General features: G+C 35.6%; 1 protein-coding gene and 1 long non-coding RNA gene across 2 annotated transcripts in view; one reads left to right on the forward strand and one right to left on the reverse strand.

The window, feature by feature from the left end:
• IL1RAPL1 (interleukin 1 receptor accessory protein like 1) overlaps positions 1 to 24,572 on the forward strand; it is a 385,087-nt gene that overhangs the window by 344 nt on the left and 360,171 nt on the right. Inside the window, exon 2 of the mRNA XM_058419303.1 lies at positions 688 to 781. Within this exon, the coding sequence (XP_058275286.1) occupies positions 688 to 781 (94 nt within the window). The remainder of the gene's footprint in view (positions 1 to 687; positions 782 to 24,572) is intronic.
• On the reverse strand, positions 7,700 to 20,506 carry LOC120749596 (uncharacterized). Its single transcript, XR_005699684.2, has 3 exons — positions 20,308 to 20,506; positions 11,236 to 11,348; positions 7,700 to 10,192 (listed from the first exon to the last, which is right to left on the reverse strand). It is a non-coding gene; the product is annotated as an uncharacterized LOC120749596 (long non-coding RNA).

The raw sequence follows: 24,572 nt of genomic DNA on the forward strand, positions 1-24,572 counted from the left end.
CATGAAAAAAGTATTTAAAGCTCAAGAACCTGTCTAAGTTCTGTGACTTAAAACTGGCACCACTGTAAGTCTTAATTAAAACATGCTGATACTTTACTTGTTCATACTGCAAACCCTCAGCCCACAGAATCATTGAATATCCTGGGTTGAAAGGGACCCTTAAAGATCACTGAATCGACTTTCTGGCCCTGAATAGGACAGCCCCAAAAATAATACCATGTGCTGCAAGTGTTTTCCAAGAATTTCTTGCAGTCTGTCAAGCTTAGTCGTGATCAGTCCTCTGGGGAACCTCTTCCAGTGCCCAGCCACCCTTTGTCTGAGTTTTTAGCCTTGGCTCATAGAATTAGTAAAAAATTCTAGTCTGAACCTAAATGGTGACAATGAATTAAGGAACCTTGCTATTGTTTCCTACAGAGCTCTGCTGAGTGTGATGTTCACAGGAATGCCTTATAGCTTCATGAGCCTGATAAACGTGGCAGGTTGGTGGTGAATCCACCTAAGTGCTACAGTTCCAGAGAAACAGTCTTCTTAGAGACTTGACTGCTATATTTCTTCAGCTATGAATGCAGTTAATGCAAGCTGTGGTAGTCACAGAGATTTCTTAACGGGACTAGAAGAATTGTGTGCGTCCCTTCACTTCGCTTCCCGGTCCTCTCTCTCCACAGCTGGGTCGAAGGTTCTCAGTAGGCTAAGAAGATAGCAGGAGAGGAAGACAGAGAGAGACAGCAGAAATTATTATTTAATGAGTGTAAGCTTCATAGTCTTCTCCAGGTATTAACAGGTGAGTAACATACAAGGTACACCTGAGGTTTATAAGTGATAAAATTTGAAAGAAAAACATAAACCAGAAAAATCTCAGTTATCAAAGGAAAAAAAAAAAAAAAAAAAAAAAAAAGACTGAATAAATTATTTAAATTATTTTCAAGCATTTTGTGCATGGGTATTTGGAATGATATCTTTCAATCTTGTAGTTGCAAATTTTATTAGGACCTCAGAAGAAGCTAATAATTTTCAATACAAGCTGTACTATTTTTTAGCTCCTAAGACAGCATTTCCTGCTCACAAGTGACTCTCATCCAAAAGTGTTTCCTAATTCATATTTTTGGGTTTGCATATTTGCTGCATATCATTGACTTTCAGCTCTAAGCTGTTTGAATTAGCACTTGATATTATGAAGTTTTTAAACTGTTTTCCCTGCAGAGAAACCGAGACAAAGTCCTGCTGTGTTCTGACTTGTTTTGCAATGCAGTTCATTGTACTAACCTAAAATGACTGGTATCATGTTTAATGACTAGCTATAGATACAGACATACTTTTTTTGTTCAAAGTAACTTGTATTCCCCTCCAAGAGTTTCACTTTTCTTCTGGGTTTTCTCTTGGGGAAGGGAAGCATGATTCAAAATAAATTGTGGAATTCCTCCTTTTGCATGGAAAACTGCAAAACCCTGTGTCAGAAATAGATGAAAAGCCAATTTACCCATTCTGTTTAAAATTCAGAACATTTTTCTTTAAATTATGTTCCTACTTTTCTTGTTGCTGTCAGAAATCCTGCACAGTTTAAACTGAGGTCAGAGTTTTGCTTTAACATTCATAAAACATGAGAGGTTCCAGCTGTCTCACATCAGCAAATTGGTTATGCAAGGCCATTAGAAATCAACAGAAAAAAAAAAAAAAGAAAAAAAAAAAAAAAAAAAAAGTTTAACTAGCTTAGTCATTAAACTGAGTGGATAAATGAAGATTCTATATTTGTCAAACTCATTCAGAGGAACAATGTCAAATGTCAATAGACACTTTAGAAGTTGAATCACTACTTTACAACTTGCTTAACTTTTAAAGCAAATTGTGTACCATTTTAAGGACTTCAACTGGTTCAAGGGCTTGTCTGAGTTAAAGCAGCTTAATTGAGTTTCACCATGTTAAACTAAGCAGATACACAGTGCGGGACCTAATTAAGAATGTCCTACATAAGCAGTATCAGATCTTCTCCTTGTATAGCGTCTATCACATCTCATTTCTTTGGGAAAAGAATAAAATATTATTAGTTGTCACTTAATCAACTCTGCAGATCTAGCTCAGCTCAGAGATGCTGAGAAGAATTTTCTTTTAGCTTATAGATCTCCCAGTTCCTGATAGCATTGTTAAAGGTTTTTTATTTGCATGTTATTCCCATATGGTGCTGCTGAAAGGTTTTTCTAAGTTTCCACAGTTGTAGAGGGCACTGTCCAATGTCAATAGGCTATGTCTTTGTGGATAAAGATCAGGTTAATACCAGGAAGAGGCAGGGTAAATTTATTTTCCTTCTATTTGATGCTGATAGAACTTGAGGTATAAATAACTTGACCTATATATCAAATATTTTCTGTAATTTACAGTAACTTTTATTTAATGATACTTGAGTTTGGAACTCCCAGAAGCTGAAAAATAACAGATAAACTACTTTAAATACTCAGGAACTCATTTAATTTAAATCAAAACAGATTCCTTAAGACCCTAAATTGAAACAATGTTAGCTAAAGGGCTTTCATGAAAGGATTAATTCCATGAGAATTAACTAGCTTGAGCCTAGGTGTTAAGCTCCTAAAACTTCCTGAATGGTTAGGGTGAGCATAAATACCTGAATTCATCTGTAATACCTTAGTTAAATACCAGCTCCATGCTGAAGTGCCTTACAGACACTTCAAAAAGAGACATATTTTCTCTTTAATTTTTGTCATAATTAGGTCAGCTTAATTAGGAGAACATTAAATTCTCTGAGAAATTAGAAATTTCTATGATTTTCATAAGCTGTCAAATTGAAAGTTGTATCTTTTGAAATTTTAGGTTAAAAGACTTGAAAGCATAAAATACAGAAATGTGGTGAGTAAGAACATGAAAAAAGAGATTGCTAGATAAGACTGAGAGGACATGTAAGATGAGAAAGTCAGATACTCAAGGCTATATTTATAAGATATCTCTCAGTGGGTTTCTAGGGTTATGGAGACGGGAAAGAGGAAGATCTTTTAAGCAAAAGTTTGGTACCAAGAACATCTAATAAGAAGATGAAAAATCCTGCAAAGTTATTATAGATAATGAAAACAGAAAATAAATTGTGTGTTAGAAATAGAACACGTATTTCAAATAAAAAATTGGAAAAATAAAACCTGTACTAGTATTTGTCTGAAACAGAATAGAATGTAGTTTTTTATTTCTGTTAGGAAAAGGTTTTTCGCACGGGGGGGCTGGACACTGAAATGGGCTCCTCAGGGATGTGGTAACAGCATCAAGTCTGACAGAGCTCAGGAAGTGTTTGGGTGCTCCCAGGCACACGGGGTGACTCTTGGGGTTGTCTTGTGCAAAACGAGAAGCTGGAGTTGATGATCCTTTTGGGGCCCTTCCAGCCCAGGACATTCTATGATGCTGTGCCATGCAGCAACTTTAGGAGTTGCCATTATATTAGCTCTTGCAATGCCAAGAGCTGTGAATTCCAAATATCTAGTATGAATTCTGAAGCATCTATGAAAAGTAAATCTTCATCTGTCTGTAAATATTAGTTGAATGTAATGAGATCTTCTTGTAAACCGTTACATAAATTCACCAAAGTACTCAAACCGGAGAGTTCAGTAATGTCAATCCATTTCTTTCAAAGCTTTGTGTTCACTAAGATGCTCAACAAGTTATTATCAAGCTCATTTATGCCATCAAGCTTGAAGAAGAAAGGCTCCATAAATCCTCAGTGGAAGGGTGAAACTTAATTGTATACACATGCAGCATTCTTTTTGCATTTTCTTGCGTTCTCTTCTGAAGTTGTGTGTTTCGTCTGCCTGAATGCATGTTTGTGTATATATTTGTCAAAGGTGTTGCATGTTTGGTAGTGGAATTATGAAACACTGCTTCTCTGTTGTACAATATAAACTGTGATCTTACAAACTGGAGTAAAATTGATGGGCCAATGAGAGATCCATTTGAAAAGAGAGCGGACAACATGCAGGGCTTTTCTTGTTCTCAGTGTCAATAGTTATTGCAATAAAGGATATAAATTTACCGACTCCCAGTCATGATTATCAGACTTTGCTGCACCTTTAGTTATGCAAACAAGTGAAATCATAGGATCACCATTTATTTTTGACTCTCAAAAAAGAACTGAAATAGGGGAAACTTGTCAAAATCAATACATAGAAGCAAGGTAGCTTTTTTATATCAAGTCATTCTACTGTACCAGCTGTGTTTTCTCACACTTATGAAAACTATTGCTGTTGTCAAGCTTGGTGACAAAAAAATTAGTTTTCATCGAAAAATGACTGTAAAGCTATTTTCTCTGACTGCATTGAAATAATTTCATAGGAACTTTGGCTTTACTATAAACCCACTTTCTCATGTTTAATATTAATTCCCTTCTTACAGGTATGGGATGATCTGAGGTGAAAGAATTTTGGTGAAACTAAGATCTTAGGTGTAAGTAGCTTTCAAGGACCATAGTTAAACCATGAAAAGAAAAACAGTAAAAAGGTGTTATAACTTAAGTGCTGTTGCAAATTAGTCAGTTTCAACTTATTGAAAGGTTTGACTTAAAGTTCCTATAACTACCATTTAAATAATATATCACTTAAAAATATGACTAGAGAAAACAAGCAGTCTCTCAAGCTGTAAGACAAAATATTTTAGTGTTATTGTTTGACAACTTGAACATATCTGATTTATAAAAATGAATTTAAGTTGGTTAGAATTTTACCATTCATGATTACCATCATAGTTTGATGTGAAATTATTACATGTATGAAAATTAAATTGGGTTTTGTATATTTATCCTATTAACTTCAATTTATGCTGCAGATTCTAATCACTAGAAGCAGTAATAGCAAATAAAAGGTTTAAGTTTAGGGACCCTAATATGGTACAATACATTTTTTTTCTGTCACTGTTTGGAATTCTAAAGTAACTCAAGTTCCATTATTTGTATTTGTTAGCAAATGAAAGCTTAGCTTGGAAAAATTCAGATAAATGATATTGTACTTTGTATGGTGAATACATTCCAATGCCTTTTGGAGTATTCTTGGTTATTACAGTTGGACAGTAAACTAATATTTTTAGAGTTATTCCTTAAATCTCATCTCTAAGTTGAATCTTGCCCAATTAAATAATATTCTTGTTTGTTACAATAAAGTGTTCCTTGATTATTTTGATAGGCAAACAAGATCTGGGTATCTTCAGGCTGGATCTCATCATTAAAACATTTTCAGCAGTATAGTATCTATGAAAGGGTTAGATTAAATCCAGTGGATCAGTTTCTATGCAGAAAACTTCTCATTCCCAGTTTCGTGCTGGGAGAAATAATATAATCTTACACAATTATAAATGTGTACTTGATTTTGCAAATAGTAATTTAAAGATAGATTTATCAAGTCTCTCAGCAGCTAAATGCTTCTATTTTGTCATATAAATTAGCAGTCTCATTTTCCTGAATGCTGGCAGCTGCCAATTTTCAATAGAAATCATTGCATAATTTAAAATAAAATTGAATATTTCCTTTATTGTTTATATCTCCAAACTGAAAGCATGACCAGTCATTAAATACCTCATTCTAAAACCCACTCAAACTGAAATCAATTAGGAAATTTACATTGAATTCAGTTAGATGGGAACCTGTTTTTAACAATTTCTGATTACTTTTACAGGATGTACAGTCATCTTTCATTTACATCTCTGTTTTACAACTGTAGTATGATTTTTGGATCTGGCTTTCACAGTTTAACTGGTCTGAGCAGTTAAAATGTATGATACGTCCTACTCCTGTATTTGAAGGGGGGATGAATAGCACCATACTGAGAATTTAGAGCATCAATAGTTACTAAGTTTTTGTGTGTCATCAAATGATTTTTTATCCATATCAATAAATTGACATAGGACTAAATTAACAAACATACACAGAATTCAGTTCACCTCTTTATAAATAAGACTTTATGAATGTAAAAAAAACACCTTAATCTGCTATCTGCATCTGCAGAAACTGGCCATGACCATCTCCTTTCGTAACACTTCATTACGACTGGCAGCTCACTGAGCTCACTTTTAGTCTTTATGGGTCAATCCAGTTGGGCAGTTTAAGGGGGGTGTGCCAGGAAATCTGCCCTCTGGGTTAATATATTTAAGTTAGGTAATAAAAGCTACAGGGAAAGGAAAAAAAAAAAAAAAAAAAAAAAAATTGCCTTGGTTGATACCCTGAGCAATGGAAATCTGTCAGTAAGGTTCAAGAGACATTTGAACAGCCAGAATTCAAATTCAGGTTGCAAAACCTTTTTTTTTGCTTGCCAAATGTGCATGGACAGAAATCACATGTGTGAAGATGTACAGTAGGAAGCTCCTTTTTTTGTTTAGCCCCCTTCCCATTTGCACTTTCTAGTCAAAAATACCACTAGGCCTCCCCTTGTATGTAAGAGTAAATATTTCATTCTATTCTATTTATTGCTTTTGCTCATTCTGAAGAGAACTGTGTTATGACAAAGGTTTTTTACAGGGTATAATTGAATAATCTTTGAGAGCAGTGTTGATCTTGGGTTTTGTGTACCTGGCTAGAGCTAACAAGATAAGGATTTTCTCACAGACAACTGAAGGGATAAAGGACAGCTTTGTTCCTAAAATTGTATAAAGAGAATCTCTCAGATCTTTAAACTGAATTCTGTAGGAGGTACCCCAGTTTTAACACAATACCTAATAATGGAAATTGGTCACTTTATGGCTCATTTATATAACTTCTGTTCATGTTTGTCTTTAAAACCCTGCTTCTCATAAAAATGAGACTCAGAAAGTTGCGTTTCAAAGCTACTTATCAAAGAATTTTTTTTTTTCACATTTAGAGTTATGAAATAATGCTCTATGCACTGTTTATGACACTTAAAAAACTATTCTGTATTTTTTAATATCTGAAATTATTATGAAAGAAAACAAGTGAAACTGTGAGTTATATTAAGCTTCATGACAAGCCTCCTGCCTGGATAGAGCTTTTCTCCAGATTTTTCAGCAGAACAGGTACAAAGATTTATTCAGCTATTTGTTTATGTGGATCATTTGTGTTAGTACAGCTTTTGTAATAAGGGTCCTGAGTGTGTAGCACCATTGAAGTGCCCTGAGGTGCTAAGAAGGCACAGTCCTTTCATTCTACATGTGAGGAGTGTTTTCTTTGATAAAGCTCTTATTAAGAAAGAAAAAGGAAAAAAAAGAAAAACAGCAATCAAACAAATAAAAAAATTAAAACCAAAAAACCCTTAATGCAAGAAGGTTTGAAATTTCAGTAATAATTGCCTTTTGTTACAACTGACAGAAGATTTTTTTTTTTAATTGTTCAGTTCAGTTCATTGACATTTACATAATAAATAATATATTAATATTTTATGATTATGGTAAACCAACTAATTCCAAATAAAACAGAAAATTTCATTTCTTTTCATGTGAAACACCTTAAAAAGGTGTTTACTGTTGTTACTCAATTAAAAAATATGAATCTCTATGGAAAACTACAGGCAGTGCATGATGATTATGTGAAACATCTAAACATTGCTAAAATTTTTTTTAAGGGTTTACTTATAACTTCACCAAAACATTTTTAATTAGTTGAACAGTAGCAATTTAAGTCATTATATTTAATACTTTTGGCACGAAATATGTGAACTGTATCTGCATTAGGGTTTCAGACCTTGAAAGAAGCTGAAGTAAATACAATGGTCTCAGCATGATTTGTCTTGATGCATTTATTCTCATTAGATATTTATCACAAATCTCAGGTAGCCACAGACGAATCTGTGTTGAAGACATAATCATAAACAATTAGTTTTAAGCTAGGAAGTACCAACCAAAATATTTTAACTCACAGAGCCTAATATTACACTACAGGCTGTGTACTTGGGGTTACATTATATATTTTTTAAATTCATTTTTTTCCTTATATTTATTATTAAATACTTATTCTCACAAGGGAGGAAAAGCTCTACTTATATACAATATATCCTGGCTATTGTTAGGGAAATTAAAATGTTTCCCTGAATGTTTTAAGACCCCTGACCCTAGAAGTCACAAATCCTACAAAGCAGAGATCCATTAAGGGATAACGAGAAGTGACATGGTAACCCGCTTGAGATTCTGATGCAAAGTAAATACTTGGGTGGGGGGTTGTTTAATAATAATAACACATATTTATAAATTAGTAACCTAAGAATTGTAATAGTGATTCTAATAGTGACTGACAAGTCCTTTATATCAGAGGTTTGTTCACAGATCTCAGGAAGGCAGTTTTTAACTGGTGTTTGTCAGTACATAGTCAGGGAATCCACAGCTTTAACAAAACTCTCTGGTGGAACACATTAAGTGAAGCATTATCAATTATATGGATTTCTTGAACATCTTGTTGCAATATTTGGTGAATGACATACCGAAGAAAGCGTCTGCATTGGATTAATGAGATGCCTGTGACAGGGTAAACTTAACCTAACAATTTTGAAAGGAATCTACAGCACTTCTGATTATAATATAATAAAAAATACCATATGATGGATGATAAATTCAGTTATTTGAAATATTGTTTTTATCCTCTGCTGGAGCTGTGTTTAGAAGCAAGTTTCTGAATACTGGCTTTTGGATGAATAAGAATATAGATGTAAGAATGTAATTTCTGTTCTTTTCAAGTCTTTATAGATTTAGATGCTGTTTCGTTTTAAAGTCTTATGCTGGAAAACTGATAATATCTGTGACACACTAGGGAATTAGTGCCAACTACAGCTTCATATCTAGAGATGGTTATTTATTTAAAAAAATAAAAAGCCTCTTCAGATGGTATAATTTTTATGATCAATGGACTTGTTAGCAATAACATATATTTCACAAGATAAACAGACATAATTGAAAATATTGTTTAGAAGAACACTGAAAATTTTAAATTGTTTGTACTTAAAGATTATACAAATCTTTTGTTTCATCAGTCTGTGTTGGGATTTTTAAATGTATTATTCTATGATGAACTTCAGGTTTACTTCTGAAACACATTGAGCTAAACCTACATTTATATCTGCCCCCTAGATAAGTGTCATCTCAGTATATTTTGACAGTGACAAAGAGGAGATGCAAAGGATTTAGAATTTAACATTAAGTTTATATTCGTAGGTCTTAGCATTTCCTCAGTTATGATGGCAGGGAGGGGAAGAAATTTTTGTTCTCAGTTTTGGAAGATGGTATTACTGGAGATTCCCTTAAATCATATTGAATTAAGCAAACAAAGCCGAAGAATCATATTGAATACAGAATATAGTGGGTCAGAATAGACCCATCAGGGTCATCAAACTCAGCTCCTGGCCCTGTGCAGGACACCTCAAGAGTCCACACCATGTCCCTGACCACATCTCTTGAGCTCTGTCGGGCTGCTGTTGTCACCACTTCCCTGGGGAGCCTGTTCCAGTGCCCAGCCACCCCTGGGTTGAAAAAAATCTCTTCAAAGACAGCAGGTAAAACTAGAATAGTGAAGTTATGGGATATTTGATATTATAAAACCTATTGAGAATTCAATAGGCTTCAAAATTTCTCATCAGTGTCTTCAACCTGCTCGAAAGCAGCAGGATACAGTGTGTCTATCCAAATGTTAGGAGTACATTAGTGACTGGTTTTATGACCCCTGAAGCTTTTCCTTGAGGTATCTCTATAAACTGCACAGATTAGATCAATACATAAATAATTGATATTTGGCTTACAGTGGCTTCATTTCAGAGAATGATTAATGGTGCAAGTTCTTTTATCTGTGTTTGGTGTATAAAATATTGCCTTATGAAAACAACTCACCAACAAGCACCCAGTACTATTAAGCAGAATATAGAACAGAGCTTAAAGAGCAATTCTTACAAAAATACTTGTTTGCTTCTGGATTTGGGGTTTTGGTGGGATTTTGGTGTTTTTTTTTTTTTTTTTTTTTTTTTTTTTTTTTTTTTTTTTTCCCCCTGAGTGGTCTTGTTTTAGAAATAAAGACATGGTAGAGAAGAAAACATAAATGGAGAAAAAAAAGGAAAAGTGAGAAACCTGAAAATTTGAGAAAGTTCTGAAAGAGATTGCTAGGATAGTCAAGCTGTTATAAAATATTCATAAAAGAGGGACTTGTCTGTTTCATTTGCCATGCCTTATGTTTCATAGTGATTTCCATTCCTGTGCGATCAAATTGTTTTCTTTAGATGACATGGAGCATCTGATTGAAGAAAAAGAAAAAGTAGATTTTAGGCTGTAATAGAAGAGAAGCAGGATTATCCACTTCACTCAGATAAATGCCAGCTGACACTGCTTATAATTGCATAGAGGTATGAATCTTGGAGCATTGGCTAGAATATTACAAGTAGTAAGATCTGGTGTAGGAACAAGAAGAATACAACATAGACAATTTAAAAAACTTTGTTGTGCTTCTGTCCTAAAGAGCTATATGTAACTCTTTTTTTTCCCCCTATAAGAATAATTAAAAACATATATTGTAACCTTGCACTATAACTAATCTTCCTCTTTTAGGTAGTTAGTGATTCTTGTTTAATGATAATATTACTTTAATAAAATAATATATAACATTACTTCTAAGGATGCATTTTATGATTTTATTTCTAATATTAGACTGGTTTAATTACCAGTTTTCATATACTCTTAACTATGTGTCCACACACACAAACATATAAATCTACGCAACATTTAATTTAAAAAGCCCTCTACTTTTAGTCAATGAAGTGCACTTGGGAAGTGAATAATACATACACAGATTATTTGCAACTATTGCTAAGGTTGCAGTTTTAATTGTAATTCTTTATCGGATGGATTTATTGTAAATTCATTTTGCATTTAAAATATTTTATTCTGCTGACATGGACTCTAGTTAGATTTTATTACAGATTATATTTCCATAAAGTTTCTGTTATTAAACCTAATAGTTTAGGGTTTGGATTATGGTTTTTTTCTTGGCTTTGGAACACTTAACTCCTGCTGTATTTTTATGTTTTATATGTCTAAAACCTGGATTGAGTCCCCATGTTTTAAACATTATTTGAAAATATTTCTGTGAGTTTCTAAAGATTTATTAGCATGCAAAAAATGTTTACTAAAAAAAAAAAGTGTGACAAAAATAATACTTTTTCTATATTATAAGCACACTACTTTGAGTAGGTAAGAGGATTTATTAGTAAATTGAAGACTTGGCCATCAGTAACTGAGATATGGGATGAACTTGCATATGTGTGCAGGTAGGAGTTGTACCTGTAAGGTTTTTCTGTTCAGTTTTCTTAAACAATCACGTAGGCAATAAAGTTCTTCTTTGCATTCTTCCTCTTCCTTCTTTCTTTTTTCCTTTTGTTAATCAATGCATGTGCCTTTTAAATGAAAGGTGCAAGAAAATTGAAAATCAAGGCAGTTTAATTTTCTATTATACTGGTAATGATAAAATGAAAAACTTGTCTGCATCTTCTGTTTCTCAGACAATTTTTTTGGTTTTTTTTTTTTTTTTTTCCGGACACATCAGTAGCATGGTGTGCGTATCATCTTTGTGGTATCCTATGGAGGAAGGTCCTGAACCCTTGAAAAGTAATAAAGTTGTGATTAATGGATTGCTGGTAAGCAGACAGATTTCATGTAGGCAGCAATGTCTAGAAGTGAAAAATTATGCTATAGTTTTCCTTCTTTTTTTTCTGTGATAGACTTCTAATATTATTTTGGAAGCTATGAACATAGGAAATCTCTAGCTTTGTTACTAAAATAAGCATTTTAGTTTTTTATTGTCAGCGGTACATTTGAGAAGGAGGCTCAGAAATTAGAGCTGAAAAAAAATAGACAGAAGTGATTACCTTACTACTTAAATTTTATTAAAAAAAAAAGAGGCTACAATTTTTTTATACACTGATGTTAACCTTCAAAGATAGCTTTATCTCTTTTAAAAGGTTAATAATATTCTTAATTTAACACATTTGCTACTCTTCTTTCCTTAGAATATATTATAAGGACAAATTTTGTAATGTCTGTGACTTCAGCTGTATTAAATGTGTAGTTCCAGCTTTAAAATTAGAACTATAGCAATGTAATCTTGTACTTTCATTTGTTTGAAATTGCTCCTGGAGACAAGGTACAATACGGGCTTTCATTTTGCATTTAGTTGTTTCTCTGCCACAGAATTTGTGAAAGTATGTAAGGAAAGCTTACATAATTCTAACTGCAAACAAATTCTTTTATCAGGACAAACAATGAATCTCATCTACGTCATAATATATAGCATTGCAAATATTGAAAATTTTCATTTAAATATTCCATGAAAACAAAGACCTTTTTTTGAGGGATGAAGTACATTTTTTTTCCTCCCCCATTTATCATGACTGCTATTATTTTCTGAATTTAACACTGAGCCACTTATTCATACTAAAAACATAGTAGGATAGTGTAGTCATATCAAAACACCAGTCTAAGTCACTTCCTTTTTAATTTTTTTTTTTTTTTCCAGTAAATTGGGCATTCTGAGTTTTCAGTTGGACATAGTCTACTGTATCCTTTAACCTGCAGGTTTTATTCCTTTTCCTAGCTCAAGGAATCTCATTCAAGGAATCCTTCTGGTATTCAGAAAATAAGACTTGCCCAGCTGGCTGTTGAAAATGTTACCTTTTCTGATTTGATAAGCAGAGGTATACAGCTATCAGAGCCTACAGCCCTCAATCTACCTATTTGTACAGGCCTGTGAAACTCACAGCTTGGATTTTCTTTCAAGTTTCATAATGTTGTTGCATTTGCACAGCATGGCAAGGAAAGAAATTAATACATAAACTAAGTGCATGTCATGAGGTACCTTGTGCTATTGAATAGGGGCTGTGCAGTCATACCTAGAGAAGATCTTGGAGATGAGTAGTACCAACCCAGTAGTGACCATGTCAATGGCTGGAATTAAAGCAGAAGGCATGATCACGCATGAAATGTTGAGTATCTGGATTTACTCTACAAAGAAGTAATCAGATAACCAGGAGCAAGAAAAGATCACTGCCACAGAAAAGTCACTAACATCACCAAGTCTTTTGGCACAAACCTCCATCTAGGTTTGTGCAGCATTCAGAAGTCTAATTCCAACCTAATCCACTTGATCTTGGGCAGGCAAACACACAGCCCAAACCTGACACCTCCCCACAAGACATTTCCACGTGAAATACTGAGTTCAGCTCAGGAAGCAAATCTCTTGCCTGTCTGTGCTCCCATCTTTGCAGAGGCTGAGGGTCCCCAGGCACACACAGCTGCAGTCCAGCCAGCCTCAAAGCAACTCAGGCACCTGGGCTGTTGAGCAGGAGCTCCCTGGAAGACTGTGTGACTCCAAAGCTGGATAGCTCCACACTTGTAGCACTCACCAAGTTCTCTGGGATATTTATTTCAGGAACCAGCAGTGAAATACCTGATTTGGTGGGGGGTTGGTGTGAAAGTAAAATGTAAACTAGTATTTACATTTTGAACACATTTTTCCAGTAAAGCCTGCAGAAAGCTGCTAACAAAAAACAGTTTGGTGAGGCTTTTACCAAAAAAAATTTTACTTCTGCCTGCAAAGATTCACTCCTGTTTATAAACCCCTTTATCATGAAACTCTTTTTAGGATTGCTTTGATCAATTCATTATGATTTGAGAATAATGAATCTATCTTTAATATGGGGGTTTATTGCCACTATCACTCCCTTAGAATTTCATTTGAGTGCGTGATCAATCTAACCTCATCCTGGAGAAAATGTAGAACGTAATTCAATGGCTAATGCAGAAATAAAATGTTTTTTGCATTTACTAGAATTTAGTAAGAGATTTTTAAATAACAGTTTTCTGCAAAGTCTTAAACAAAACTAGTCAACATGAAGTGTTTGGGGCAGTAATGCTCTGGGTGTGCTTTCCTGTGGTGATATTCTGATCCACAATATATTTTGGCTATAAAATGTTGACAACCTATCTGTCATGTCCTCAAAAATAATTATCTGGGTTTTTTTGAAGAGAAGTTTGTGCTTTCCTCAAAATAGTAGCTATCACTGTACTGAATACAGACATCTTGCTCTGTAAGGGAAAATCCTGTATATCATGCACAGGCATCAAGCATATTTAAAACTTGTATATCTTTCGCCATAAATTTTGCTACAATTTTGCTCATGTTCCTCATTTATTCTACAGTTTAAAATGTAAGTCAGACACAGATATGTTAAATATTCATCTGAATATCTCTGAAGTTTTGTACTCATGTCCTCAGTTTCCTTTGAAGAATTATCCTGAAAGGAACTGAGAAGTTATTCACACCCACCTGTGGTATTGTAATTAATTTTCTTATTTACCTGTACCTTTAAGTGAAACAACTAATGCAGAAGGATACTTGCTGCCACTTTCACTGTTGTTAGCAACAGGGGTTTCAAGATTGGTTATTCTGCTTTATGGAAGTGTTTAATGATCCTTTTTAAAATATGTGCCTTTTTTTCTGTATGTTCAAAACAAACTCAAAATAATTGTAACATTAAAATGTCTAACATTTGCATTCTCTTTTTTCTGAAAGTTATATCAAATTGGGATTTTAAAACAATCCACTGATTTAAAAGCCAAATTTGATCTCACTATGATTTTTCCAATAAAAAGCTAAATGTTTAGGAACATTAAAAACACCATAGTTGAGAGCCAAAAAGCCAAACAAGCAATCAAGCATTCTTTCACAAAAGACATTTCTAAAGCTTTTCTAACCTGTTTCATCATTGTCATATTCCCCAATACCTCTTTTCTCCAAACTCAGTGATTGATCAATCACGGGTTTTAATTTTGAATTTTAAGAAATGTTTTTCTTTCCAAGCGGAACACCACTACTATGACCATTCCTGACACAACAGAACATGATATAAAATTTTGCCCCAGAAAAAGACAAAAGTGTTATTAAAACTATCCAAAGAACTCTTTTGCTGATGGTGACCACACGAAAGACTAAACAATCATGCCAAGTTTGAAGCTCAGCTCTTCAGAGAAGATTGTTCAAAGTGTTTTTATTTTTCAAGAACAGCATTACAGGTGTTTAGGTATAAGCATACTGTGGTGAATAACAGGCACAATAATTTTAGAATGCATATTTGATTTCTTTCCTCTCATACTTTTATAGTAACAGTGATTTCAGAAGAACATTTCGTTAATACTGTGTTTTGGTACCAGAAAGTAAAAGCATTTAACTTCAGTTCATGCAACAGTTTTGGACTAGGATGTTACCAAAACAGTATGATGTGAGCAAAACTTTAAGCCATTTCTCTTTAACCTGCTAACTGCCATATTTTTTGTTAAAATCTGTTTCCAGCAAAAATTGTGTGATTTCTACTGGTATTTTAAATAAGACATGGATTTCATTTTTTCCTTTACATTTTTTAAGAATTTTGCAGGCAAAAGCTCTGGACTTGTAGGTAACTGAAGATGTGTAAGATGTGGTATTCTTTCTGAAAACTTCTGAGAGGCAAGAGAACTCTAAGCAATTGGGGATAGACATACGTCTGTAAACCATTGCTGAATTAATACTGCATGCATGAGAGAAGCTTCTACTTTTAAAACCTACCTACAGAATTTAGCAGAACACATAGAAACTGAAATTTTGTACAAAACTGCAAGTGTTCTGGGCATCATGGCATTATGTAGGATGGGGGGGATGGGACTTGACTCTATTTTTAGCTCTAAATTAGCATTTCTTATGCTTTAGTGTTTTGGAAAAAAAGAAAAAAGATGCTTAGACTGCAATAAAAAAAAAAAAAAGAATAGTGATGTAAAAGTACAAAAATGGAGGGGAAAAGCATGTGATTTCTGCAATTGAAGTTTGCATAAAAATAAATGTATGGTGGATTAAAAAATATGTCATCAAGTAAACTATGTCTGTCACATTGTAGTGGAAGATGAGATAGACTGGAAAGTGATGTCTTTCTTTGCTGAGGAAACTGAGTACTTCTCATATGCATTCTGAATTCAGAGAAGTTTTTCTGCTGAGTTAAAACAGAAAATCACATGGCACATGATTAGGTAATTTCTGGCTGTCTAGATCAGTGGAAAGTTGCTATTCATATTTCTTGCCCACTTTTAAAATTCCTCTGAAAGCCATTTACCAATTTTGTGTCCTCCAACAAAAGTCCTACATAACTCCTCTGCAAATCTCTAACTTCATAGCCTGCACATCCAGACGTCTTTCCCCAAATTTAACATAGAAATTTCAGTTTCTAAAATACAGGGTATATTTACTCATGGCTCTATATACCTGTTCTCTTGAAGTCTCCCCAGTATTGATATTTTGTAGAATATGTTAGAAACAAAAACCAAAAATAAAAGGTCTCAGAACTTAAATCAATGCATTTGGCAACTAACTGAACCATGCATGTAAAAATAGCACATGCTGCAAACTTTGTAGTTCTTGGAGATCTATATTTTAATTTTCATCTCAAAATGTTAGGATTTTGATTTTCTTAGAATGCAGACATGCAGACAACATTTTGAACATCTGATTAGGTGACAGCAGAAAGTTTGGTTTATCGTTGTGCCATAAAAGTACTTTCTGTGATGGTGGGGACAAGAAACACTTTGTATTAGAGTCTTAGTGCCAAAGATGGAAACCAAGAAAGCCAATACAGAAATATCTCAGGATTTACTGTCCAAGGAGACTTAACTTTTCAAGAGTTTTAAAAATTTTGGGCTTTTATGACAATGATCAGTGTCCGAATGATCATGGGCCCATCTTTCTAGCCTGTCAAGGTTCCCCTGGATAGTTCCTCCTCTTCCCTCTAGAATATTAGTCACACTACTCAGCTTGGTGTCATCTGCAGCCCTCCTGAGTGCGCACTCAATCCTGCTGTCCATTTTCTGATAAAGGTGTTAAATAATACTGATTTCAATATGGATCCACTCTTTGCTATTCTCCACCTGGACATCAAGCCGTTGACTAAAATCTTTGAGTATGACCATCCAGCCAATTCCTTATACACTGAGAGCTCCACCCATCAAACCTATGTCTCTGCAGTTTGAAGACAATGATGTTTTGTGGCACAGCAGGAAAGACTTTGCACAAGTCCAGGTAGATAACACCAGTTGGTGTCCCCTGTCCACCAATACTGTAATCCCACCATAGAATTCCATCGAATTTGACAGGCAGAGTTTGCCCTCAGTGAAGCCACGTGGGCTGTCACAGATTCCCTCTCTATTTTCCATGTGTCTTAGCATAGTTTCCAGGAGGAGCTTTTGCAGGGCTCCATAGTGAAACAGACAGGTCTGTAGTTTTGTGAGGTGTGGTGTTTTTTTTTTTTAATAAGACCATAGCAACTCTCACCAAGGCTGCCTGTGAGGGTAAAAAACTTTTCCACTCCGGATATAATTCTACATTTCAGAGGAAGAAAAGTTTAGTTAAATTTATCACTGTGAAATTACATCCAAACAGAAATTTCAAATCTGACTTTAAAAATCAAAGCAATGCAAGAAGTAAATATTTGTCTCAAATACCTTAAAACATATGATGATAACATAGAATCATGGAATTGTTTAGGTTAAAAAAGACCTTTAAGATCATTGAATCCAACCATTAACATAACACTTCCAAGTTCACCAGTAAACCATGTCCTTAAGTGCCACACCTACGCATCTTTCAGATACCTCCAGGGGTGGTGATCCCACCACTTCCCAAGGCATCGTGTTCAAATGCATAATCACCCTTTCAAAGAAGAATTTAATTAATAATTAACTTTAACCTCCCCTGGTGCAACTTGAGGCCATTCCTTCTCATCCTGTCACTTGCTACTGGGAGAAGATACCAATGCCTTCCTTACTACCACCTTTTTTCAGGCACTTGGAGAGTAATAAGGTCTCCTTTGAGCTCACTTTTCTCCAGAGTAAACAACCCCAGCTCTCTCAGCTGCACCTTGTAGGACTCATGCTCCAGAACTTTCACTTGAGTGTAACAGAAAAAGAGGAACAGATGAGCTGGTAAATGATGCAGAGTAATACTATTTAAAACTAAGCCCCTGTGACCACAGCAATTTAAAAACTGGGAAACTATTATGGGTAGTCAAGGAATATAAAAAAAGAAGTGATCAGAAATAATGAAATAAAGATTAAAAGCAGTGTAGGAAACCACACCGGCTCTGGCAATCTAACTGCAATGTAGAGTTGTCACTTAATATCTAATCCAATAAAACTGATGCCAGTGGGAGTTTGCTGTGAAGTTCAATGAATATAAAATAAAGTTCTAACTAAATCAGTTTAAAATGATAACCTCATTTTCTCTTTCCTTTCTTTAATGTTCTTTAAATATTTTGTGTTTTGAAAGCTGAACTATAACTCCTTAGCAGAAGCACCATTTTCTTGTATTTCCAGTCACCTTTGCAATTCATTGGTATTCAAAAAAGTTGTGTGAAACATGGTACTTAATTTATATGGATGGATGCCCAGTATACACTAAAAACAAAAAGCCTTCTAAAAAGAATCATGCATTCAGCAGGTTTTCATAGTTTCAGAAAACCCATTCAAACGAAACAAAAGATACAAATCAAATGCTGCATAAACTAGCTTTAAAACACGCCTCAGTTTAGACCCAAGAACTTGCATTATTTAATAATATTAAGCTTTACCAGAACATACTCCACTCTAACTTATGCGATTAACTGAGAGCTTACTCCCATCTCATATTAGCAATACACAGGGCAGTTAAGATTTAAGTGTTTATTGATGTTTTACAGTTGCAGCTGTAGCATGCAGTAAAAATTATATATGATACTCTCTTTTAAAATATTCTGTTTTGGCAAAAAGTTGCAATCCCCTCTATATTTATATTTTATCCATGAAAAGAAGACAGTAATCCTTCCTGGGCATGAGAAAGCATATAATTGAGCATGCTTAGGAATCCAAACTAGTGATGTTTAGGAATTAGTTCTTAAGGTTCAGTTCATTATGAAGCTATAAAGAGCAAAGACCAACTGTTACTCCAAATATGTGGTAATACAAAACAGATGTTATAGTACCAGGGAGGACTGTACTTCAAATTTGTTTTAATTACTCTTGAGTGCACCTTCTAATGACAAATCTTGTTTTCTGTTCCTCATTCTGAGTAGAAGCCTTACCACCTAGCCACTTTTAAATGCATCATTAGGCTGAAATCTTGCTGGTTCTAAAATCCTTTAGCCTGAGGCCAAATCAAAGGCCCATGAGCCTTCAAAAAATAAATGTGTGATGAAAGAACTTTTTCATCAGAGAACCAACCGTAAGATTTTCCCACAGAAAGTATGGTCTATTTCTCCATCCCTAGTTATATAACCTAAAGAAGAAAGAGATTAAAACCAAAAGATACAGAATACTTGTGTGTCATGCCTACACCTAGATAATTCCATGTGTGCTTCTTACAATTCCTTTTAGACCAATTTATCCCACCTTCATTTATTAGACTGACTTTGCTTTTCAATGGACTGCTTGCAGCTCAGCCTTGAGCAGGTGTCAGGCTGAGGTTTATTTCATGCCCCCCATGAAACAGCACAGCAAGGTCATCCTTGACTTTTTTTTTTTTTTTTTTTAAGAAGTAGGCTTTGCCTATTTCTTGCCTTCCTTATTTGATTCAGTTTTTTATACTGAACCAGGGTGGTAATGTGTAAGTAAATACACGTATGCAGCATTCATACCATCATGTGCTCAGAGCTGTCAATCTCTACAGAAACATTTTAGTCTTTTCCTAGATATTTGAGCTATTTAGATTAAAAATAAAAGGAAACTAGGTCAAGAACATCTAAATTTAAATAACTGAAATTATAAGTGCAGCTAATAATGAAAAAAGACTGTTGACATGAGTGGAACTCATATTACTGCTCTTGGTAGGGATATTTCTTCCCCTGTCAAGATTTAGACTAGTATTTCATGGAAGAAAAATTTTAAAATAGTAAATTTTCCTAAAAGCTGTAAATATATTGATTGGAGCTAAATGAATTTAAACTCCATAACAAATGGAGTCCATTTTTTCAAAGCAGAAATTATTTGATGAGATATGCTAGGTTTTTTCACACTCAAGTCACTGACATCTCATAAGCATCATAATTAAATCATCCTTTTGTTACGACCCCCCCCAGCATTAGCATTGGGATCAATAATGTTTGATATTTTCAGCACTGATATAGACAGGGAGCTCAAGTGCACCCTCAGCCAATCTGCAGCTGACACTGAGCTGAGTGGCGTGGATGACACATCTGAGGGACACGAAAACCACCCAGAGGTACAGACAGATGCAACATTCAGAGTGCTTTGGTAAAACTTCAGAAGACTTCAAGCATTAGCACCTTGTTACCCAGAAGTCTTTCATACCTTTTCTCCATAGCCTCCCATGGGCAGCTCCACACAGCTCTGGCTCTTTCTCTTCTTCCTCTCTCTTCCTTCTGCAGTTCTGGCTCACTCCTTCCTGCCCCTAGCACAGCCACCTAACCCTGTCTCTCCTACACACAGCATGTTACCCTTCCTGTCCCTTCCTCCTCACAGCATGACCAGTGAACTCCAACTAACTCCCAGCTAACTCACTCTGTTATCACTCATAGCTGTGAGGGCAAGGCTGTTCCCACTCTTTGGTAATTAGCACAGCTGCAATATATCAGAGGCAAGATGGCCTTTAGCACTATCTCTATCTGTCTTCCCACACAGAGGGACCTGGATAAGCTTGAGAAGTGGCTCATGGGGACTTCATGAGGTTCAACAAGAGCTGAGCCTGGGTCTGGGCAATCCCTGGTATCCATCTAGGCTGTGGATGAACAGGGTGAGTGCAGCCCTGCTGAGAAGGATTTAGGGGTGTGGACATGACCCAGCCATAAGCCCCTGCAGCCCAGAGAGCCAAACGTGTCCTGGACTGCATCCAAAGCAGCATGGGAAGCAGGGGAGGGTGGGGATTCTGCCCCTCTGCTCTGCTCTGATGAGACCCCACCTGCTGTGCCACATCCAGCTCTGGAGTCCCAGCACCAGAAGGACATGGAGCTGCTGGAGTGAATCCAGAGGAGGACACAAAGATGATCAGAGGGCTGGAACACCTCTGCTGTGGAGACAGCCTGATACAGCTGGGATTGTTCAGCCTGGAGAAGACTGCAGAGAGACCACATTGCAGCTTTTAGTATTTAAAGCAGGCTTGAAAAGGGAGCAAGTTTTTAGCAGGGGTAGTGCTAAAGGAGAAGGGATTATGGTTTTAAACCAAAAGAGGTTAGATTTAAACTAGACATAAGGAAGAAGGGGACTTTTTGCTATGAGGCTCATAAAACTCTGGAACAAATTGTCCAAAAAAGTATTAAATGCTCCAAGGTCAGGTTGGACCGAGCTCTGAGCAACCTCATCTGTTTGGGGAGGTCCCTGCTCATTGCAGAGGAGTTGGACTAGAAATGACCTACGAAGCCGCCTTCCAACACAAAGTATTACACATTTCTATGATTCCATGACATTTAGAAATGCATGGATGAATAAGAAGTCTTGACAAATTATGAAATTATTCCAAAGTATTCTAAAGTAGAGCTGATATTTTATTTTATTAATTTACAATAATATTTGACAAAGTTGATTCAGAGCTAATTTTTTTTAAAAAGGAAAACATGAGCACAAAAAGAAACACAAATCATCAATACAAATCCTCAGAGTTTCACAATATCAAATGCAAATTTTGCTGATTGTGGAAAAATAATGTTTATATATACATAAGCAAATGTAATGTATGTATTTATGCTGATCTTCATGTTATCGCCTACAACTATTTCAGTTTTATTCTGAAAGTGGAATCCGATGTATCTCCCATAATTCATTGTAAATCAAGAGATGTTTGTTCATCTGGGAAACAGCTGTTCACAGCTCTGTGGCTGTTTTCTGAACTGCAGCTCCCATGAACCATAGCAATAACATCACACCCCCAGTTCTTCTGGTTTTCCCTTCATTTGCAGAAAAGAAAACATTTTCTCTGGAGCAGATAAAAAAGAACTGGAATTATCCTTTGACAAGCACTAATAACTGACTTATTTCACAAGATTATAAAGAAAGGAGATGGGGATTCCAGTCCCAAAGGTTGCATTGTGTTTAGTTCCTCTGGCTTTCTCAGGTATGGATTGATTTCTTGAGAAGCCATGCTGAATGTGTTCGTAACAGAGGACTGAAATGTGAGACAGAAGATATTACTTCAAGGAATACACTATTGAAACAAATATTCTAACAGCTAATATATCAATAGTATATTGCAAGATCACAGTTGTCTTGGGTGGGAGGACAGCAGTCAGTTTTGCTATTTCTAGATCACAATTGTTCCCATGTATGTAAGTTTAAAACAGCATCCCAGGAGACACCTTGACAGACTGACTTGACAAACTGCTCCATGGCGTGGCCTGTCAAAATCAGCACAGACCCTGTGGGGCATGAAGAGACAAAGCTGAGGATTTCCACATGCCATCACTCGGCTGCTTCATGTCCTGTGCTAGAATTAAGTTCCCTTGTGTAACCCCAGCATCTGCAAAGTAAAGATCTTGATTCCCACTACCTCTTACATGCATTTCTACATTCCCACACTTGGGAACTTCCCTAAGAATGACTTAAGAACGTGTTTTGTCCCTGCAGGGGTACCAGGGGACCCAAAATGTAAGAGGAAAAGTTTGGAATCCAAAGACACCTTTGATGTCCCTCTCTCTTTCAGCTTCTTAATGGGAAGGTCAGAAATGTGTGGGAATTAAGCTTTTTTCAACTTAAATATGCCATTTGGCACTTAGCAAGGGAAACATTTCAGTGATAATTGATAGTAAATGAGGAAGTCTATGCATAAATCATATACCTTCAAGAATATGAATAAAAATTATTTGGAAACATGCTATCTCACTTAAATATCAAATCAGGGATGTTCTGTCACTAAATATAAAATTAGATGCTTGCGTTGTACATAAAAGTAACACTGCTTTAACCGTTTCTATTTTTAATGTGTGAAAATTTTATATATACCCTCCAGCATGGAGGACTGTATGAGGTTTCAGCCTAAGGGAAGACATTAGTTCCTAGTTTCAGGTCCAGTAAGGAGGAGAAAAAGGTAAAGGAGGAGGAGGAGGAGGAGGAGGAGGAGGAGGAGGAGGATGTCCCTAGAGAAGACCTGGCATGACTGGAATAAGGCTGTATTTCCAGGAGAGAGCCTCACCCTCCAATCCCTGTGGCAGCAGGCAGTTTCAGAACTTCTAAGAAAAGGCGGGTATGGATATTTGTTGCCTTTTTAAGTACCTTTTCAGGGTATTTGTTACCTTCAGATACCTTTTCAGAATGGCCAGGAACTTTTTCCACCAGAACTGCCAAAGCCTGGGAGGTAACCAGAGTATTACTATGCAGGGACTGTGCAGCTGATGAACACCAGCAGACGGAGGCTGCTTTCACCAGTCGTGCCAGAGCCTATGTCAGTGAAGAGAAATTATAACTAGAATGAAGGCTTAAAATGAAAGGAGATACATAATTAAAAAGTTGAGACTCCTTATCATCATGTCATTTTAACCTTGTTCCATTAGCAAAAATAAAATAAGTCACTCAAGACCAACTGTATTTGAAAGCATCTATTTTAAACTTGTTCCAAATTGCCTTTGAGCTTATAATAAGCTGTACTGGTTTTTACTGACAGTAATTTCCTTTTACTGCGCTTTCTATGCTGACATATTATGATAATCCCTTGTATATTGAGGTAGAGGACTACACTTAGAATGTGTTCCAATTGGTGATAATGAAAATATATTAAACAAGTTAATAAATATCCTATTTCCCCATTTTGGCTGTTACTCTTATATTCCAAATCATCACAGGCATTTAAAGAAATTTCTGCCCTGCAGACACACCAGAGGCAACTAAAAGAATTGAATAGTTTCTAGAGCAGTATAAATGTTTTTGCTGCTTTCACACATGGGTCTCAGTAGGAAAAGACATACAGCTTATTAGCAAAGAGACAGAGTTAGTGCTCTTTGTGGTCAGGACCTGGGAGCTCACTGCACTTCTGTGAAACAGTAAATGTCAGATCTTGGTTTAGTTGTGGCTCTTAGAAATCTTTATAAATATTTTCAGGGTGGAAAAATCTAGTGGATCTTGTTTGTAGGCTATGTTTAAAGGCCCTCAAAATTATGCCATAACCAAGAGGTAAAATGGTGCTTTATATCATGACCTGAGCATTCTCCAACAGCTCCTCTGATGAAAACAACTGCACATTACTTTTCAGAAACAAGCTGAGTACACAGAACTTTTCTCTTAATTTTGACATGGTCCTCAGTGCAGATAAAAATGATAATGTACTTTGTTCTGTCAGTGCAGATAAAAATGATAATGTACTTTGTTCTGTAAGGTGCTTGTACAGTACCTGTATAATTCAGCAAATAAAAGGGCTATAAAATTTGAGATTTAAAGTCAACCGGAGAGTTGTGCCTCAGCCTTGGGAGAGGAGGCAGGGTAGTTTGATGCTGGAGTTCACACAAGTAGGTAATCTTGAAGGACTGTATGACAAGCATTTTATTCAGCTTCCTTCTTGAAACACCTACTGTTGCTCATCTCCCCAACAGGGAATTTCACACAGCCTGGTTAAAATACCACAAAAACCCCCACAA

The sequence above is a fragment of the Hirundo rustica genome, chromosome 2 (genome assembly GCF_015227805.2).
Source record: "Hirundo rustica isolate bHirRus1 chromosome 2, bHirRus1.pri.v3, whole genome shotgun sequence".
NCBI classification, from domain to species: Eukaryota; Metazoa; Chordata; class Aves; order Passeriformes; family Hirundinidae; genus Hirundo; species Hirundo rustica.